This window comes from Typopeltis vanoorti, chromosome 12 (assembly GCF_054136105.1).
Source record: "Typopeltis vanoorti isolate ZY-2024b chromosome 12, IOZ_Tvanoo_1.0, whole genome shotgun sequence".
In the NCBI taxonomy this organism is placed as follows: domain Eukaryota; kingdom Metazoa; phylum Arthropoda; class Arachnida; order Uropygi; family Thelyphonidae; genus Typopeltis; species Typopeltis vanoorti.
This window is the reverse complement of record NC_143560.1, coordinates 19211143-19231964: the sequence shown is the minus strand read 5'-3', so window position 1 is coordinate 19231964 and position 20822 is coordinate 19211143. Positions and strand designations below refer to the sequence as shown.

Below are 20822 nucleotides of genomic sequence, written 5' to 3'. Positions count from 1 at the left end.
GAGTACCAAGCAGGGTCTTCCTTGGAGACGCTCTTCTTCATATTACTCACTTTCCCCCACTTGCTGAATGTCTGGGTGAGCACGTCGTCTCTGGACTCTAAGTATTCCATAGGGAAGCGGTCGATTCTGAGTTGTCGAACCTGCAATCCCACCATGGTTGGAATCACCTGCTTTCCTTGGATGGGGAAACCCTCTAAAAGTTTGTCTCTCGTGGTCGCATTTTTTACAACGATCAAGAATCGTCCTCCTCCGTAGGTGGTGAAGATGTTATTGACTCCTACAAGCTCCTTAAGTACAGTTGTGAGTATTCTGGGATAACCTGGAATCTCCACTCCTAATGTCCGAGTCCTGGGGGGGGGGGGATGAGGATTGCTTTGCTCATATTGATCTCTGCGTCTGAAATAAAGGGAAAAAAAATTAAGAGTCTTGTGACTCTGAAAATCCCGTAGTGCGTTAAACGCTACCAGCAAGTTAGTACAGTTAGTATAAGAATGCAACAAGGTTAGTATAACAATATTAATGCAAAACAACAATAACAAAAAAAATACTATCCGAACAAGCAAAGGATATGATGCTCTCGATCTCGGGAAAAAAACAGCGGCTGAACTTGACAGTAGGTGGACATCAGTGAGTAGGAGCCAGGCTAGAAGGTCTCATCAGTGAGTAGGCAGACCTGGTTGTGGGAGCCAGGCCCAAGTGGAGATACCAGGCAGAAGCATTAGCAGGTCATCTCCACGTATAGGAGTTGCCAAATGGTGTGCCACCCTTTTTTAATAAATTACTCTGGATTTAGAGAAAGATGTTGAAAGTTTATTTTTCACTTGGTTAGAGTATAATAAAATTAGTTTAATCCTTTATCCAAGTGTGAGCAAACAAATTTTGGGCCTGAAAGTATCTTCAGGACTGGGGTAAGGTGGTACAACACCAGGCAACTCATTGCAAAGGTGGAGCAAGCTAGAGGTTGGCAAGCTAGCAAGTCAAAGGTTGGCTCCCACTGAAGAGACCTCAATAAAGGTCGAAACTAGTCTGGGTAGTGGCCCTTCCCTTAATGCATAACATCGGACATATCCGCAAGGAGATGTGTTTTGCATTATAGGAGATGCTGAGATAGGAGTGTTGGTATCTTGCTCCACCTTTGCAACGAGTTGCCCTGGTGTTGTACCACCTTACCCCAGTCCTGAAGATACTTTCAGGCGCAAGCTTTGTTTGCTCACACTTGGATAAAGGATTAAACTAATTTTATTATTAGGCATCCTTGGAAGTTGAGAATGAATGCTGTGAAGAAGGGGTTGAGGGCTAGATTTTTTATCTCACTGCTATTCAATTTGGTGTATGCAAGTAGTATGACAGCTGTGTGGATAGTATGGCCTCCAGTGATGAGTCCCTGACTCCCTGGAGGTCTCTCTTAATAAAAAAAAAAGTAATAATAATATCAAAGTCATCATATGGAGTATACACATATATGCAGAGAAACAAGCTACGTTACAGTCTACATATGTTAAAGTCATACTAATTTCAACCTTTAATGCTACCAGCCTGACCTCTGGTGGAAAAAAGAAAAAAAAATTACTATATCAAAGCTTTAGTGATGTCATTCATTTGATAAGAAATCACTACGAGATATATTAAACTAAAGATCACTTATAGATAAATTAAAACAAAAAACAGTATTATCTTGCAAACAGCTGATATTGCTAAGGATGCCAAGCTATTTTAAACCTGGTTTTACTCCATTTCCCAAGTAAGCAAACAGACAAATAAGTCAAGTTTGCGCTTTGCAAGTGTAGGTGATCCGTAAAGTAGTACAAGTCTAGGCAACTCGTGGTAAAGGTAGAATGAGCTTTGATCACTATTCTTAATATTTACCCTTAATTAATGCAAAGCCCATCTCCAAGGTAAAAAACTTTCTACAGCTGATATTGCTGTTTGCAAGATAATGAAGATAATGATATTGTCACAGATAATAAAACTCTCATATCAGTAGGACTGAAAATCTATAAAGCAGACCTTCCTGATGTTTTTTTTTGAGCAAAATATCAGTCCTAATTAGTAAATTGGTGGAAAGTCTTCTCAATAAGGTAATATCATTAATTACATGCCTACGGATTGTATACACTGATTGATTTATGGATTTTAAACATGCATTTTTTCATGAGGACTTCATTTACAAAATGTTAATAAACTATTATTTATTATGATTGTCAGGATAATCCTGGCCAACAGCCACCCACTCTTAAACAGATCTTCCAAATGGCAGTAGAAATAGCTGATGGAATGGCTTATTTGGCAGCCAAAAAGTTTGTTCATAGAGATCTTGCTGCCAGGAATTGTATGGTATCAGAAGAATTAACTGTGAAAATTGGTGATTTTGGCATGACACGTGATATATATGAAACCGACTATTATCGAAAGGGAGGTAAAGGACTGCTTCCTGTTCGTTGGATGGCACCAGAATCTTTAAAAGATGGTGTTTTTACTTGTCAGTCAGATGTCTGGTAAGTTAATTTTATTTATTTTTTGTAATAAGTTTATCTCCTTAGAATCAATCTCCTTATAAGGCAAAAAAGACAACACAAATAGTTTCTTTTGATTTGAATGATTTCAATAGTATTAGTGAATTTGTTCACTAATACTAATTTCTGTTTTGTAGTCTTTTATATAGCAACAGTTACAACTATTTGATTAGAATTTAAATTGACTGTACTTTCAACCAGAATGAAATATATACTGTTCTATCATTATTAGCAAATAAAGTTCACTGCAGGGAGCTTAAGGATCAAAGCTATATAAGTGAGAGGAGACCTCCACATAGCCTTCAAAGGAATGCGGAGAACCAATCAGGACTTCTGACCTGATGTCCAATCTCCTCACCTTCTCATGGTGCACCCTGTTAGGTATCTGGATACTGAACAGACGAGGATAGGCTGGCAATTTGGGATTTAGCTGACCAAATTGTATTCTTATTAGCTTAAACCAAAATTTCAAATGATAGTACAACATGGCAGAATTTCATATTGGCTGGGACATCGCCCAGTTAAACAAGGACCCCCCCCCCCCTCCATGTGGGGCACCTATTTGTGGTGGAGGGGACCTCCCAGTGATGGTACTGGCCCTTTTCATTCTTCCTCTTTTAATTTGCTTTTCTTCCCGTATTCTTTGCTCTACTTCTCCTGAGTCTTTTTCACTATCCTTTTTCCAGACCACCATCACTGGGATCCAATGCCCTGCTGCCATGTTTGCTGTGCAGTGCGACCCATGCACATCTGGAAAGGGGGGGGGGATCCTGGTAGTCTTGCACTACTTTGGCCCCTGCTTTGGCAAGATGGGTGGTCCTGGATGGCTCAGCAAGGATCAATCGGCTAGTGGGCTTACCTGCAAGGGTCAACGGTGTTGCAGTAAGTCTCTCACCCCATGGTCCGGGGTCGGGATACTAGTCCTGCTGCAGTGCCGTATAGCATCCATGGTAGCCCCCCTGGTGTTCCACTCCTGAGTGCAGTCTTTGCTTGCCGGATAGTGGGCATCCATGTGTGGCTCCGTGGTGGCTGGGGAGCTCTGGCGCCGAATTAAAAATTCCTTAAATATGAATTCTTCATCCTCAAATGTTTCAGGGACCCTAACAAAGTCCCAACCAAGTACTGATACTATAGGTACAGCATATGGAAACAGAAGCAAGAAACAAAAGATATCAGATACTAACATAAATGTACCAACCTTTTTAATCATTCATGCAACAGGTGAAAAACCAATTGGGAAAATGTCACCCTTCTTTATCCAAAAAAGTTTAGAAGGACTTGCAGGACCTCCCAAAACTGTCAAGAAATTGCGTTCTGGTGATATCCTCATGGAAACAATGTGCAAACAACATTCCGAGAAACTACGGAGAGCAACGACAATGGGTGGAATACAAATTGCAGTAACACCTCACAGAACACTCAATTCCAGTAGAGGAGTGATATCAGAATGGGATCTCCTTGAGGTTCCTGATGAGGAGATATGTTCAAAGCTTAAAGATCAAGGAGTGATGGGTGTGAAGCGCATTCTGATAGGCAGGGATGGTCGCCTGGTCTCAACCAAGAACATCATCATTACTTTTGATACACCTAGGCCTCCGACATCTGTAAAAGCAAGGTATCTCAGCTGTCCTGTTAGAATGTACATCCCTAACCTGCCGAGATGCTTTAAATGTCAAAGATATGGACATGCCCAAACTGCCTGTCGTGGTTCTAGTGGTAGTAAAAGACCATGAAAATAAATCTTGCTGTGAAAAAAAAGCTAAATGTGTCAACTGTCAGGGAGATCATCCAGCATACTCTCATGCATGTCAGAAATGGAAAGATGAAAAAGAGATACAAAAAATTAAAACAGAACAAAACATAACATATCAGGATGCAAAAAGAAAACTAGTCACCATTTCACCTGTTCTACGATCCTCTTATGCTGAAAAAGTAACATTTAAAAAAGTGCCAACAGCAACTCAAACATGTATGTCTATTCCACCATTTGATAATTTCATCATATCTGAACTTCACGATCGCAAGTGCTTCTCTGTTGAGCACATTAATCACAAGACCTATGGCCTTACTCCAGAGACAACTTCAAAAATGGTCCCATTCAATGAAAACTCGTCTGTCAAAAAAATTATGGTGGAGACTTCACTCAAAGATAAACCACCAGACACTCGCACGGAAAAAATGAATACCTCGATACCTATTGAAAGCAAACTAAGCATACCAACTGACCCTAACACGTTTGATGTTTTGAACACTCTGCCAGAAGAAGAGATGGACACTGGCCGTCCATACTTCCCTAAAACAGTGGATAAATATAAATCTGACAAAGGTAAGCCCTCAACCTCTCAAAAACCAGACAAGTCAATAAAATCAAAACAGGAAAATTTTTACAATGGAACTGTCATGGGATCTGCCAGAATATTGACAATATCAAGATCTTGTTGCAGAAACACAAACCTTTCTGTTTCTGTCTACAGGAAACTTACTTAATACCCAATATGGACCGTACCCTTAGGAATTTCACTGTTGTACATAAGGATAGAACTGGAGATGGTCCTGCTCATGGAGGAGTAGCTATCCTAGTCGGCAGTCCTACTCCTTTCCATCAGGTCCAACTTAATACTTCTCTGGAAGCAGTAGTGATTCATTCTCTGTGGGATTCCTTATTACAGTATGTTCAATTTATTTACCACCAAATGCTGAGTTAAATGAAATTGATCTTGATAACCTTATCTCACAACTGCCTGAACCAATACTTTTGATGGATGACTTTAATGGTCACAATACTCTATGGGGTACTGCCAACACTAATAGGCAAGGTCGAATCATTGAAAAAATTCTTGATAATAATAACCCTTCCCTCCTAAATACTAAACTCAATTCTTTTTTTCCATATGCTTACCTGCTCATATTCTGCAATTGATCTTACAATCTGTTCCCCTTCCATTCTTCCACTGCTCATGTGGGACGTTGAAGAGAACGTATATGGAAGTGATCACTTTCCTGTTCTTTGTACAATGTCTTCATAGAACCATGTTCACCCACACGGATACCTATATGGAAAATGGACCAGGCTGACTGGAACACTTTCTCTCATCTTGCAAAATTTAATACTGATGCCATCAGTCAAGCACTTATCAATGAAGCTCTAAAATGTATAACAGAATGCATCGTCCAAGCAGCAACAACCCTCCATCCCAAAAACATCATCTCGATTTCCAGTCTATCCAAAGCCTTGGTGGGACCCAGAATGTCAGGCAGCCAAAAAAGATCAACACAGAGCATGGAGCATATTTCGTAGATACCCCACCACATCAAATTTTATAACTTTCAAGCGTGCTCGAGCCAAAGCACGTTTTGTAAGATGTCAGAGTCAAAAACAATCATGGATCCAATTTATTACATCAATTAATCAAATGACCAGTCCAAAAATTGTATGGGATAAAATCCAGAAAATGAAAGGCAGATATAGTACACATTGTTTGTCCACCTTAGACTATAATGGAAGGGTTAATAGCTTTGGGATCAGCAAGTGTTCTTGCTGATCCCAAAGCTATTGCAGATACTTTGGGAGAAACGTTTGCTAAAATCTCAGCAATGGCTTCATATTCTCCGGAATTTTTAATACTGAAAGAGCAGCAAGCGAAACAAAGGCTTAATTTTTCTACCAACATTCTTCAGCCATATAATCAGCCATTTGTCAAGGAGGAACTAAAAAGAGCTCTCCTACAATCTCACCCTAGTGCAGTAGGACCTGATGGCATCCATTATGAAATGATAAAACATCTACCATCATCTTCTATGGATCTTCCATTTTAAAAGTTTTATGGAATTTACAACCGTGTTAAAAAACTTTTTTATTATCCCGACGTTTCAATCTTCACATCAAGATCATCATCTGGAGCGTACATAAGTATACAGAACAAGCTGAGTTACATCATTAACTGTAAGCTGTAATGAGCTTACAGTTAATGATGTAACTTACAAGCTGAGTTATTACATCATTAACTGTAAGCTGAGTTACATCATTAACTGTAAGCTGTAACGAGCTTACAGTTCATTACATTACACTAAGATCGAAACGTCGGGATAATAAAAAAGTTTTTTAACACGGTTGTAAATTCAATAAAATTTTTAAAATGAATGCTGATCACCGTGTAACCCTAAGAGAAAGGATTACGATAATTCTATGGATCTTCTTCTCTTATTATACAATAGAATATTGCAGAGGAAGAGTTTCCAAATTCTTGGCATAAGTCAATTGTCATTGCTATCCCAAAACCAGGAAAAGATCCAACACAAGCAAATAATTATTGACCCATTGCTCTGACCAGCTGTCTTTGTAAGATACTAGAGAAAATGGTTAATACCAGAACTTCTCTGGTATTTAGAAAGCAACAGTCTTCTTTCCAATACACAATGTGGTTTCCGTAGACATTGATCAACTTTAGACCATTTAGTTTGGCTAGAAACTTGTATAAGAGATGCATTTCTGAAGCTAGAACATCTTGTCTCTGTTTTTTTTTTTGACATGGAAAAAGCTTATGACACAACCTGGAGATATGGCATATTAAAAGACCTCTATAACCTAGGTGTCAAAGGACACCTCTCTATATTTATTAAAAACTTTCTGTCCAGGTGAACTTTCCAAGTCAGAGTAGGAAGTTCGCTATCTCAACCATATCTTCAAGAACAAGGTGTTTCCCAAGGCTCTGTCTTAAGTGTAACCCTTTTTGCTATTAAAATCAACTCAATCATTGAACAGCTTCCCCCCCACTATAGACAATGCTCTATATGTTGATGACTTCACAATTTATTGTCATTCACATAACATGAGGGTAATTGAAAGACAACTTCAGCAAGGAATTGATCATGTCTCTCTGTGGGCTCTTAATAATGGGTTTAGGTTTACAACAGAAAAAAGTGTCTATGTACACCTATCGAAAACGCACTCATCACCCAGATCCTGAACTAAGAATGGGACCTACTGTTATTCCAGTAACTACAGAGTTACTGGAATTAGCAAGAAGAATTAGAAAGAAGTTACTGGAATAACCAAGAAAATGAGTCCCAAGAAACCAAGTTCTTGGGACTCATTTTAGATAGAAAACTCACATTTCTAGCACACATTCGTCAACTAAGAGAAAAGTGCAAAAGAACTTTGAACCTCCTTCACATTCTATCCTCTACTGGGTGGGGTGCTGATCGAGCTTTATTGCTTCATCTTTATTGTGCACTTATACGTTCAAAGCTGGATTATGGTCCCAAGTCTATGGTTTGGCAAGACAGAGTAACCTACGATGGTTGGATTCCATCCATCATCAGGGTATACAGATAGCTACTGGTGTCTTTTGCACCAGTAGCTATCTGTATCACCCACTCCAAGTCTCTAGGTAGAAGCAAATGAACTGGCTCTATCACTTCGACGGAAACAGTTGTCTCTTAATTATGCCCTAAAAATAAAATCTCTCCCAGATCACCCTACATGAAATAGTATCTTCTCTCTGCATTGGGAAGCTCAATATCACATGCATCAAACTGCTATACATCCTTTTGGTATGCGTATTAAAGAAACTGTGCAAGTTGTTAGTATAAATGTGAACAACATTAACTACACTAAACATAACAGCATTCCTCCATGGCAGGTTTGCACACTATCCTGCAACCTCTCACTTTGTCAGCTACAGAAATCTTATACCTCATCATCCATTTACCCGCAATTGTTTAATGCACACAGAGCAGCACACGCTGATTTCTTAGCCATCTATACTGATGGTTCAAGAACTAACACATCCGTTGGCTGTGCTGCTGTGTTTCCTGACATTATTATCTCAAATCAGATCCCACCAGACTGCAGTAATTATACAGCAGAGTTACATGCCATTCAGCTTGCACTTGTGCATATAAAAAAAAACTGCTACCAAAAGTGTGTAATTTATACAGACTCATTGAGCTCTTTACGGGTTATCTCCTCTCCTATGGATAATCCTCATCCAGTACTTTATGAAGTGCTACACCTGCTTCACAAAATGAAAATCCTTAATTTCGATGTTCAGTTCTGCTGGATTCCCAGCCACATCGGAATCAAAGGAAATGAGGCTGCAGCTGCTGAATCAGTCCATACCTTCTCCACATACTATTTGACAGTTCCATATACAGACTACAGACAACTTATAAGATCAAAGCTAATTGCTCGGTGGGAGTTAACATGGAAAGAAACATCAACAAACAAATTATATAACATTAAACCTGAAATTAAACACTGGCATTCTAGTCAACGTACATAGAGAAGGGAGGAGGTTGTCCTTGCTAGGCTCTGCCAGTCACCTTACGCATTCTCATTTACTGAGAGCTGATGACCCTCCCACATGTGAAAAATGCAACACACATCTCACTATTCATCATATTCTGGTAGATTGTCAAAAATTTACATGAGAGAGGAATGAAATTTTCACCTATCTAACCAAGCCATATACACTCAGGGAAATGCTAGCAGACTCTGGCAAATTGCATGATGTTTTTAATTTTTAGAAAGAATTAATTTGTACAAACACATTTGACCATAAATTTTTTTTACTTAACTTAACTTTTATACATATATATTATTCATTAGGTTAAATCTGACCAATTATGTATTACCATGGGCCTTGATCTTGTATATTTGTATCACCCTACTGTAATTTTGTTAATATGTAAATTTTATGCATCAGTGCTGTATAATAATTCCTTTCTGACTCTAAGTATTAGTATAATAATGTTTGTTATAATCTTACTAGATGTAGACACTGCTTTCCTTGACTTGTTTTGTATATACATATGTTAACCTATAGTTATCTATTTATATACTGCTGAAACCTCTGCAGTAATTTTGTTTATATGTAGATACTGCATTACTTAACATACATTTTGTGTATACATCTTATTTACTACTTTATTTTTCGAATAATCATGTAGTGCTATAGGACATCTTACCTATTTGTGTACTTTCTAGTAATTCTGTTTATATGTATTCTAAATTCTGTTTCTACTGTATTGCTAAATTTAATTTTCATCCATGCATATTGTATAATAATCCCTTTTTGCCTATTTTTGTACTGCTATAAAGGCATCTATTATAATTTTACATATATGTAGATACTGCATTCCTTTGCTTTGTGTTTCATATATTATGTATTAACTTATATTGTTAACTATTTTTGCACTACTGTAATAACCTCTGACCTTGTGTCTTGCTGTACCCTCTGCAGCAGTTCTGTTTACCTAGCGATGCTGCTTTGTGAAACTAGATTCTTGTACAGACATGTTGTTTAAAAATTTCTGTAAATGCTAATGTTGTAACCTTTATTATGGCACAGTATGACCTTTGTTGTTTTTGTGCCAAATAAACTATAAACCAACCCCCCTGAGACAACCAGCAGGCTTGTTTGGAGGTCTGAAGTGGCATGAAAAAGTTCCATGTGTGGTCTTTAGACCACATGGAAAAAACATTTAGAAACATGGGGGGGAAGCACTTTCCAACCTTAGACAATCACATTAAACTGGCCCAAGAGTCAGTGATTTTAATTGACATCTTGAGAAGAGAAACTGATATAACGATGAAAATTTTTATGCTAATGTGAAGAAAAAATAGAGTGCCAGATGAAAAGGCATAATTTAAAATGATGCTTCATTTAGGTCATGACAAAAAGCACAAATTTAAGCTCAAATTGAATGTTATCAAAGACAGGAATGGAGCAAAACTAACAGAAGAACTTGAAATCAAAAATAGATGGAACTGTACAGTACAGCAGAGAGGATAAGGAAAATTTGGAGGAGCCCTCTCACCAGGAAAATTTCAATTTGGAACCCCCCCCTCTACTTGGGCATGAGGTTGATAAAGCACTTAAACTGCTTAACAACAGTAAGGCCCCAGGTGTAGATGGAATCCCAGCAGAGTTAATTAACACGTTGACCACCGTAATGTTAAAAAATTTTGCGATCCCTGGGCCAACTTCTTTTTGTTTTACAATTTGCTGAAAGTAACATAAAATAATCATATTTTATGAGTTTGTATCTATTTCATGCAGCTAAATAGATTTGTTAAGTGCGAATCACATGTGCACCGCACGGCCTGAGAAGAATTTTTTTTACTGACTGGGCCGAGCGGTGCACACATGATTCACACTTCACATACGGTCAAACTTGCATATTTATGACACATACGAACAGTTATATGCTTTCAGTGTTTTGTCCGGTGGAATAAATTTGTTATAGTGATAAATATTGTTATAAATTGCCCTAATATGGGAGAAGACCACGAAAAAGAGCAACATCATTTAGAAGCCTTGATAAATGAAGTGCTATCTGATGACAAACCATACGAATATTCGTCGGAAAGTTACAACGGAAGTGATCTTAGTTCTGTGTCTTCAGATTCTGATTCTCTCATTGCCTGAAAGAGAATAAAAGTACCTACAACTGGTGATACCGAGTGTTTCCACTCCTAGTACATCTCAGTTTACTGCTGCTCATTCTGTAGAACAAACAATTGATGATGTTATAAGAAATCTGCATTTGACTAATGATTCTTCCTCAGATGAAATACTTGGAAATGTGAATTCAACTGACCTACAATGGAATGAAATTCCTCTGTATAATCTAAAACAGTTTCAGTTTCTGGATAATAATTTTGGAATAAAACAAAATGTTATTGAAGAAATGCATGATAAACAGCCTGTAGACTTCTTTTTTATGTTTGTTGATGAAGGACTGCTGGATCTAATGGTGCAAGAAACTAGCAGATACGCTCTTCAAAAACTCAGTAAGACAATTTTACCAAAAGCAAGGATAAGAAAGTGGAAAAACACAAATCCCAATGAAATGAAGGTATTTTGGGGTCTGCAAATTTATGACACGTACGAACAGTTATATGCTTTCAGTGTTTTGTCCGGTGGAATAAATTTGTTATAGTGATAAATATTGTTATAAATTGCCCTAATATGGGAGAAGACTACGAAAAAGAGCAACATCATTTAGAAGCCTTGATAAATGAAGTGCTATCTGATGACAAACCATACGAATATTCGTATGGTTTGTCATCAGATATTTGGTTCAGTGCAGATGCCAAAATTAGAGTGTTATCAGTTGAATAACATCCTCTATTCTACAGAAATCAAACAAGTTATGTCAAGGAATCGGTTTGATCTTCTTATCAGTAACTGGCACTTCACAGACAACGAGGGTGGAAATACTTCTGAAAGACTTTATAAAATTACACCTCTCATAAATTATATAAGAAAAAATTTCCAGAAAATAATGACGCCTTCGAGTAATATTTGCGTAGATGAAACTAGTTCCTTTCCGAGGTCATCTTGCCTTTCGTCAGCACATCAAGAATAAACGACACAAATTTGGCATAAAACTATTCAAATTGTGTATTGAAGATGTATATACATATGATTTCAAGATATACTGCAGCGCAGAAAAGACAATGCCACTAATAGTGTTTCAACTTCAATTGTTATGGGACTTTGTGAGAATCTACTTGACCATGGACACACAATATATGTAGATAATTATTATACCAGTATTGAACTAGCACACAAACTTTTGAATAGACAAACAGACCTTGTAGGCACTTTGAGAAAAAAATTGAAAGGGAATTCCACAGGATGTTACTCAGAAGAAATTGAAAAAGGGTGAAATAATTGGTACAAAAAGTGACAGGGGCGGTGGTAATAAAAAATCTCTTACAGCAAGAAATGGTATTGAAGCACAAAAGCCAGAAGCTATTATAGACTATAACAAAAGCAAAAGTTTTATTGATCTATCCGATCAGGTAAAAGCGTATGCTTCTTGTCTTCGAAGAAGTGTGAAATGGTACCGAAAACTCACAGTTGAAATTCTTTTAGGTTCTGCTGTGGCTTTTATAGTATATAAGCGAGTTACTGATAAAAACATTAGCATCACAGAATTTAGAGAAAAAATCGCAAAAGAGTTATTTGAAATTACACCAAAGGAAAATAATGTCACTTCGACTTCAGACAAGGAAAAACATATTTTAGAAGAGGCTGGTACCAGCAATAGGAGAAGATGTACATCTTGCTACAAAAAGTTAACCGAAGAACATAATAGAAAATATGCAACATCTAAGGCCACACAAACAAGGTGGAAATGTGTTTAGTGCGAAAAATTTTACTGTGTTCGCTGTTTTACTATTGTGCATAACTGTACTTTGTAATTGTTAAGAAATAATTATTTTTTTATATCACCTAATTATTTTTTTCATATCTATTTGTCTATTGTTTGTCATTTTTTGTTTATTAGTTTTTCAATTTTTTAGAAGAAAAATTTATGATTTGACACATTTATAAATAAATATATAGCACCATTGTTATTGTTTTATTCAACATTAGAAATTGGCCTAAATCAGGTAAAAATAAAACCCCTATAATAGGCCACCTGTTGTACATGTAGTTGAAATTTTACCGCGCTAACTATATAAACCTGTTTACCAGGTCCCACATTTCCATTACCCATAAGCATTTCATTTAGATATAAATCACAGGTGAACTACGCAGCCTGAAAGAAAAATCTTTATGTGAAGCGAATATGATTCACGTAACGCATTAAAAAAATGTAGTGTGAATCGTATTTGATTCATATGGCGGTCAACATGTTAAGGTCACAGAGGATGGAGGGATAAGAGTGTTTCCTAGAATCATTACAAGGATATGGGAGACAGGATTATGACCTAGATACTGGAAGAAGTCAGTTTTTGTACCACTACACAAGAAGAGAGATATGAAGAATTCCAAGAACTATTAGTTTAATCTCTCATGCAAGCAAGATTTTATTAATGATCATGCTAAATAATATTTGAGGAAGAGATGCCAGAGAAACAAGCAGGTTTCAGGAAAGGCAAGGTCACATCTGATATTAGATCCTTTGCCTTAGACAGATCAGATCATTGAAAAGTGTAAAGAATTTAGACCTGCTAAGATAATGTGTTTCATAGACTATTCCAAAGCTTTTGATTGTGTACAGCAGTGCTTCCCAAACTTCTGGATGTCAGGGCCCCCTTTGCAAAAATTAAAATATTTCACGGCCCCCCTCGAAAAAAAAATCGTAATAGAGAGATATATTATTATAATATTTATTGTATTTATATTCAATACAAAACATACACAGCGAATATTGCAAAAATCAAATGCAAATATTACATTTTTTGCCTCTTACCGTTTTGGTTCTGAAGACGATGCGGGCTGTTCTGGTAAAATATGAAATAGTGTCCTTTTTTTTTTTTTTTTTGAGTCTGTTTCTGCTTCTTCTGATTGTTCACGGGATTTTTTATTATTTTTATTTTTTATTAGCCACTTATTCATCTCCAGGTTAAATTTTTTAACGTAGAATAGATCAAATAATATCACCACTTACCGATAATGGAACACCACAGACTGATAACATGAAATTAGTGAATATTACCTGAATAAGGGAATCCCCCGGACCAGGAACATTTTTCACTTTTGTGACTTTTCTCCTTTTACGGTAATTAAGCCTAACGCGAAACAGACAGCAAAGGAAGTCTGTTTATTAAAACGTGCATATGATTGGTGCGGTATTAACAAAAGATCGTGCAACCGAAAGATAAAAGCATAGCTACAATTGAGTTGAAATGCTAACTCTCTTCAACCGAATTCCATATGTGAAACTGCCATAACATTCATTATATATATATATATATATTACTTAGTTTTAACACTTTTACAAATTTTAACACGTTCGGTTGAATTTTATTGCTGCCTTGGGAAATCGAACTCACACACATCTAATTAATAACAATAGTTTTTAGTTAGATACTGTGTTTGCCCATGCAACATATGGTTTTGTTTCAGTCTATACAGCATAGTTTCTGTATAACGGGATATGTGATTCATTAATTAGTGTGTTTTTATCCCAGTTGTCTCTAATTGCACTATTTGAGAAATATATTACACAGACTTCTCATACCTTATTCACTGGCATAATAAAAGTACTTATTTTTATTGCCTCTGCAGTATAGTGGCTCTTAGGGAGGGCGTGTTGTTTACCACTGCAAGCGAGTTACTATATCCCCACATGAACTTGTTTAAGCTTTTTTTCATGTGTGAAGTATATGCGAAACTTTTATTGGTAACAGAAAACCAGCTCGGATGACAGTGATAATATAAAATGAGTTTTGATACGTATATAAAGTCAATATCAACAGTCCTTGATTACGAACGCGTTATGAAGGGACAGAAAGATTTGGAGCTTCCCTGGAGAGCATTCGAAGTAAATACAATTAACCACTGCTTTGAAATGAAACATATGAATAAGCAATATTTACTAATATTCGTTAAGTGCCGAAATATGCAGGAAGCAAAGTTTGTGAACCAACACCAATGTGTGAATTTTTCCATTAAAATATAAAAAATAACAATACAGAAATAATTAATAAAAATTAAATATGTTTCTTTTAACATTAAAAATCTAATTAGTCTTAAAACATTTTAAAATTGATTTCATTATTTCACGGCCCCCCCCCCCTAAACAAAACCTATGGCCCCCAAGGGGGCCGCGGCCCACAGTTTGGGAAGCGCTGGTGTACAGTATATGAAATTGTGAGAGGTAATGAAAATAACGGACTTTCCTTATTGCATTATTAGATTGATAGCTAACTTGTACAGTGAACAAGTAGCCATGGTAAAAACAGGTGTTGGATTAACTGATTGGCTTCGGGTTGGCAAGGGAATTAGGTAAGGTTGCTTACTTTGTCCTCACCTGTTTAATATCTATGCTGATGACATCACGTGTAGAATTGGATGAGCTTAACACAGGAATTAGGAACAGGTGGCAGATTGATCACTAATCTGAGGTATATTGATGATACAGCACTCCTTTGTTATGATAAAAAGAATTAGGACGAATCCTTAACAAAGTTAATGAGATCAGTAAGAACAGAATATCATAATCCTACCAAGATGAAGATTATGGTTGTCAAAGGAAATATAGAAAAGGAAGTTCCTGAGAAACAAGTGTACCTTAATGGAGAAAGAACTGAGGAAGTTATCAAGTTCGAGTACCTGGGATCCATTATTAATGTGAAGAATTGCTGTTCAGAAGAGATTAGGAATGGCTAAAACAGCAATCAGAGACCTGTCTAAAATCTGAAAGGATGGATCTATCTTCACAGGAACCAAGTTGAAGATTCTGAATGCAGCTGTTTTTCCAATGACTTATGGATGTGAGACTTACCAAGGAGATGTGCTTTGCATTATGGGATACTAAGGCAAACCTGAAAATAGTTCAGATGCAAACTTGTTTGCTTACACTTGGATGAAGGATTAAACCAAGTACTGTATATAGTTTCTTGGTATCTTTAATTTATACCTCTATCTTCAGAGTTCTCTTCTCTGGCATTGAGGATGACCTCAGCCGACATTTGCTGACTTTTCTGCCAATGAATATCTTTCTTGCCAGCAGAATATTTTTCCTCTTTATCATCAACCACTATGCATCAACTTATGCAAGTCACCTCATGTGAGATTCTCCAATGACCTGCAGCAGATCCTCACATGGTGATGATCCAAAAGAAAAGTGAAAAGAGAGCTTCTTCTCTCCAGAAGCAAAAGCTTTTATGCATGAAGTCGTGTACCTTATGTGCATGCTCGTCTCCTGAGGTTTACAGCACAGTCGCATTATACACGTTATCTGCTGACATCACAGTTCATACGTCACCAATTTGAATAACACATATTTTGCAGTATAATTAGAATTTACATCCCTTTTTTTGGTATGTAAATTCTAATTATACTTTCACAATGATAATTCCTTTTCTTACAAAAAAAAAAAAAAACTTATAAAAACAAGCATGATACATTAAATACATAAAAACATTCATGATGTGAGATTTTAGATAACGTTGCACATCACTGTTAGTAAAGGTGGCAGTACGCTGTACTTGCATACAATCCCCCGCTCCCCCCCCCAGAAAAGCTGTATTCACCACATTTGTACAATATTCACTATTTCCACCTTTCACTATGCTCTTATCATTTATTCTGCCATCAATTGCTTCTTTCACCTAATCACTTGCCTGCTTTTTCATAACTTTCTTTACCACTCACCAATGCTTTTTTCAGAATATCTTTCCTGACTATAGACGAGCACTCATTATTCTTGTTTTTCTCATCCTCAGTCACTAATACATCACCACCCATCAATTCCACATTCTACTCGCACTTTACATGTACTTTCTTTCTGTATGCCTCAAAAAATGCTTAAGTTTTCCACATAATCCAACAAATACATACACCTCACATTTCATAAAACAACTGAAATCAAAATTGAATTCATGGAGAGATAAAGTAGTCATCACTTGCTTTTGATGCCTGTTAGTATACATCACTATAAGTTTAAAGACACTGCAAGAAAACTAAAACAAATAAGCAAACATTACAATCACACAACTTCTATAGCAACTCTCACATATAAAAACCTGCAGTTAATGAATCAAAAAACTTATTGAACTTGCAGTAATCTTGCAGAAGTCTTCTTCAAAGCACCATCTGGTACTTATACAAGCTCATTATGATAAAACTGGACATTAATTTAGAAACTTACTACACATTATTTAGCTTCGTAGCTATGTATTATCATTACTTTAATGGCTGTTTTAATTGGTTTACATGTAGCCACTGTAGAATATTTGCATTTTATATAGATTTATTTTCATTAAATGAAAAGTTATGAAAAATTTATTTATTTGTGCTGTAAATTTATGAAAATATAATTATTATATAAAAACAAATCAGTGTACATACACACAGAGGATATTCATACTGCTAACACTTGCATCTTTGGCACCATTACAAATCTTGGCCTATGATCCTATATCATCTGTCCTGATAATTGCATATTTTACTCTGAAGAAGTTGCTGTGCAGTAATTATTATTATCTGTGTGTTTTATTTATTTATTCATTTTTTTAATTGTCTCATTTCTTTTTTTGTCATACTGTGTGTGTGTGTGTCTCTCTCTCTCTCCCTCCCTTAACTCATTCGATGGCAGTTTGCAAGTACCTCAAATAACTCATTCCACTCGTTCATTTCACCATTCAGCCAACAAAAAATATAGTTATCATATTTTGCTAACCACAGTCATACTTAACTTCTAGGGATGACTCTTATGATCTCTCCTTTCCTTTTATGTATTTTGATTGTTATGCAGAGTCCTAGGATTCATCATCATAAGCTGTTCATACTACACTAATCTGCTTCATTGATCTAATTTGCAAATACATTTTCTCTCTGTGAATTGTTTGTGTTCTCTCGCTGGTTTGCCTCGCTCTGGAGGAGAAAAAACTATTTTACCTCCATAAGAGACTGTCTAACTCAGATTGATTTAAAAAGCTGTTGTAAATATTCTTTGAATAATTCTTAAATTTATTCTTATTTATTAAAAATTATTCTTAAATTTGAAATATTCTTAAAATTCTTTGCCCACGTGGTTACACTAGTGGCTGTGTGCATCACAACCATATGCCTGGGGAAGGAGTGTCCTAGGTTTGATTCCCGTCGGTGACGTGAGAAGCTGAATGATCTTCCTCAGCCATAGCCAAGTTAGCTGGTTTTGGGCATGAACAGTAAGGTTTTTTCCCCAGTTTATCCTGGGGTTTTTCATCCCACAAAGCAGGCAAACTGGCCTTGAGAACTCGACACTACAAGACACTGGATACACTGGTGCTTAGGGCTTGACCACCTTATCCTGTGAACAGTTTAAGGTCCGATGATTAATAAACCCTCGACACCGCGAGGTAAAAGAGGATAAAAAGAAGATGAGATGAGAAATATTCTTTGCAGCTTAGATAGGATTGGAAAGTTTCATCTGCTTCTACTCAACATTCATAACCTCATCAGTTTCTTACAGTTTGCTGCATTGAACAGGTGATGTTATCCTTTGCCCATCATTTTAGTCTATTTGAATCATCCTTCAAGATGATCTTTATTTGATCTTCTCAGTTTAGCATCATCAACAAATAATAGGATCTTTTCAGTGATACTTCAATGATATAAAATATTTCTCTTCTAGATATGGTATTTACAAAAGATAGAACTAGTTGTCTTAGTTGTTATAATACACTCTCTCTCTCTATGTTCACTGGGCATCTACAGCTGCCATATGGTCACTCCAATGCTCGGTGGTGATGTGCCACACCAGGCCTCGCCGTGTAGTCCTGTTGTTTGCTTTTCTGGTGGCCTCAACTCTCTGAAGATCATTCATTCACTCACTCACTCACACACACACACACACACACCATCCATCCATCTCATTGATGGTCTACCCCTGCCTCTTTTTCCAGGAACTTTACCTTCTATTACTATTCTGATAAGTCCGCCTTCCATCCTTTTGATTTGTCCAAAATATTTTAACTTTCATTGAAAATGAAAGGCCACCCATTCATTTTCAGTATATGCTATCCTCCCTCAATGAGTCTTCAGACTCCTTGGAGGTATCAGGAATAATAATAATAATATCCTCAACAGCCTTCTGTAACACCACATCTCAAAATCAACTATCCTTTTCTCATCTGACTTCTTTAGGCTCCAAGTCTCCCATCCATAAGTTGCTGTTGGAAAAACGACTGCATCCAAAATCCTCAACTTTGTTCTCACAGAAATAGTTCCATCCTTCCAGATTTTAGACATGTCTCTGACTGTTGTTTTAGCCATTCCTAACCTTTTTCTGACGTCTTCTGAAAAGCAATTCTTCACATTAATAATGGATCCCAGGTACTCAAACTTGCTGACTGTCTCAATTCTTTCTCCATTAAGGTACACTTGTTTCTCAAGAGCTTCTCTGTTTGTATTTCCTTTGAGAACCATAATCTTTGTCTTGCTAGGATTGAGTTGAAGTCCTCTGTTATTACTGATCTTGTTAACTTTGTCAAGAATTAGCCCTAGTTCTTCTTATTACAAAGGAGTACTGTATCATCAGCATACCTCAGATTACTGATCAATCTACCTCCTATCGTAATTCCTGTCCTGAGCGCATCCAATGCTTCATGCATGATGTCCTCCGCACATATACTAAACAAGTGAGGAGAAAGTAAACATCCTTGCCTAACTCCTTTTCCAACTTGAAGCCAGTCAGTCAATCCAGCACCTGTTCAAAACATATAATACACACACGGACAAAGAAATTAGTGCACCTGGAAGAAAATATGGTACAATGGTGAAACTAAGCAAATAGCTAGAGTGTGGGAGGTCGTGTGCAAATGATCCAAGTTTGGTGCAATTGCGCATGCCCACACACCCTGCGGTGGTGCTGCAAGCACGAACCGGCAGCCTTATAAAGCCGGCATGTAGTCGATAGCAGATTAAAGCGAAAAGTACCAGCCGACGCAACCTAGAGTATAGTGACAATAATGCCAGGTGGATGCCAGAGACGTCGATTTAAGCAACTTATGGACTTTGACAGAGGCATGATCATCGGCCTAAAAACCGGAGGGTGGTCGGCGTGCACATGGACCGTTCTGACCATACCGTCCGACAGTGTTGGGAGCTGTGGACATGTTCCGGCACTGCCACACGGCAGAGTGGCGCCAGTTGGGTCAGGAGGACCAATGCTAGAGAGGATTGATTGGATCGTGCAGCAAGCACGGAGGGATTCCACAGTGACCCAGTCCACTATACAGGCAGATGTAGGGCTCCCATGTGCCCACAAATCATTTCCTGACGCCTCGTGGAGGTGAATCTACGATCCCAGTACCCCTTACGTGTACTCCCATTAACACTGCAACATTGCTAACTCCATTTGCAGTGGTGCCAGGTGAGAGTGACATGGAACACCACAGACTGGCGATGTGTGGTCTTCAGGGATGAGTGCCACTTCGTCTTGGGGACAGATGATCATCATGTCCGGGTGTGGAGGAACCTTGGTCAAGGACACAATCCCGACCTCGCTATCATGCGCTACACCTCCCACACTGCAGGCATTATGGTCTGGGGAGCCATAGCCTATGATAGCCGATCACTCCTTGTAGTGGCACGTGGCGCATTGACGGGGCAGCAGTATGTGGACGACATCCTACGGCTCCACGTTCTCCTATTCCTGGCCAGAATACCAGGAGCGCGATACCAGCAGAATAATCTACATCCACATACGGCTCGGGTTGTTCAGGCCTGCCTACGTCGTGTACAGGCACTTCCATGGCCTGCCTGCTTCCCGGACTTGTCCCCTATCGAGCATGTTTGGGAGCAGCTGAAACGCCAGCTCCCACCGTGCCACAATATCTGGGATTTGGAGCACATC

The 20822-nt window shown here is 37.6% G+C and overlaps 1 protein-coding gene across 3 annotated transcripts in view; it reads left to right on the top strand.

The window, feature by feature from the left end:
* The window catches only part of LOC150100615 (insulin-like peptide receptor), a 782259-nt gene that overhangs the window by 727716 nt on the left and 33721 nt on the right, over positions 1–20822 (top strand). For all 3 annotated transcript variants that reach the window (XM_090401273.1, XM_090401271.1, XM_090401272.1), the window contains exon 23: positions 2206–2495. In XM_090401273.1, coding sequence (XP_090257399.1) covers positions 2206–2495 — 290 coding nt within the window. The remainder of the gene's footprint in view (positions 1–2205; positions 2496–20822) is intronic.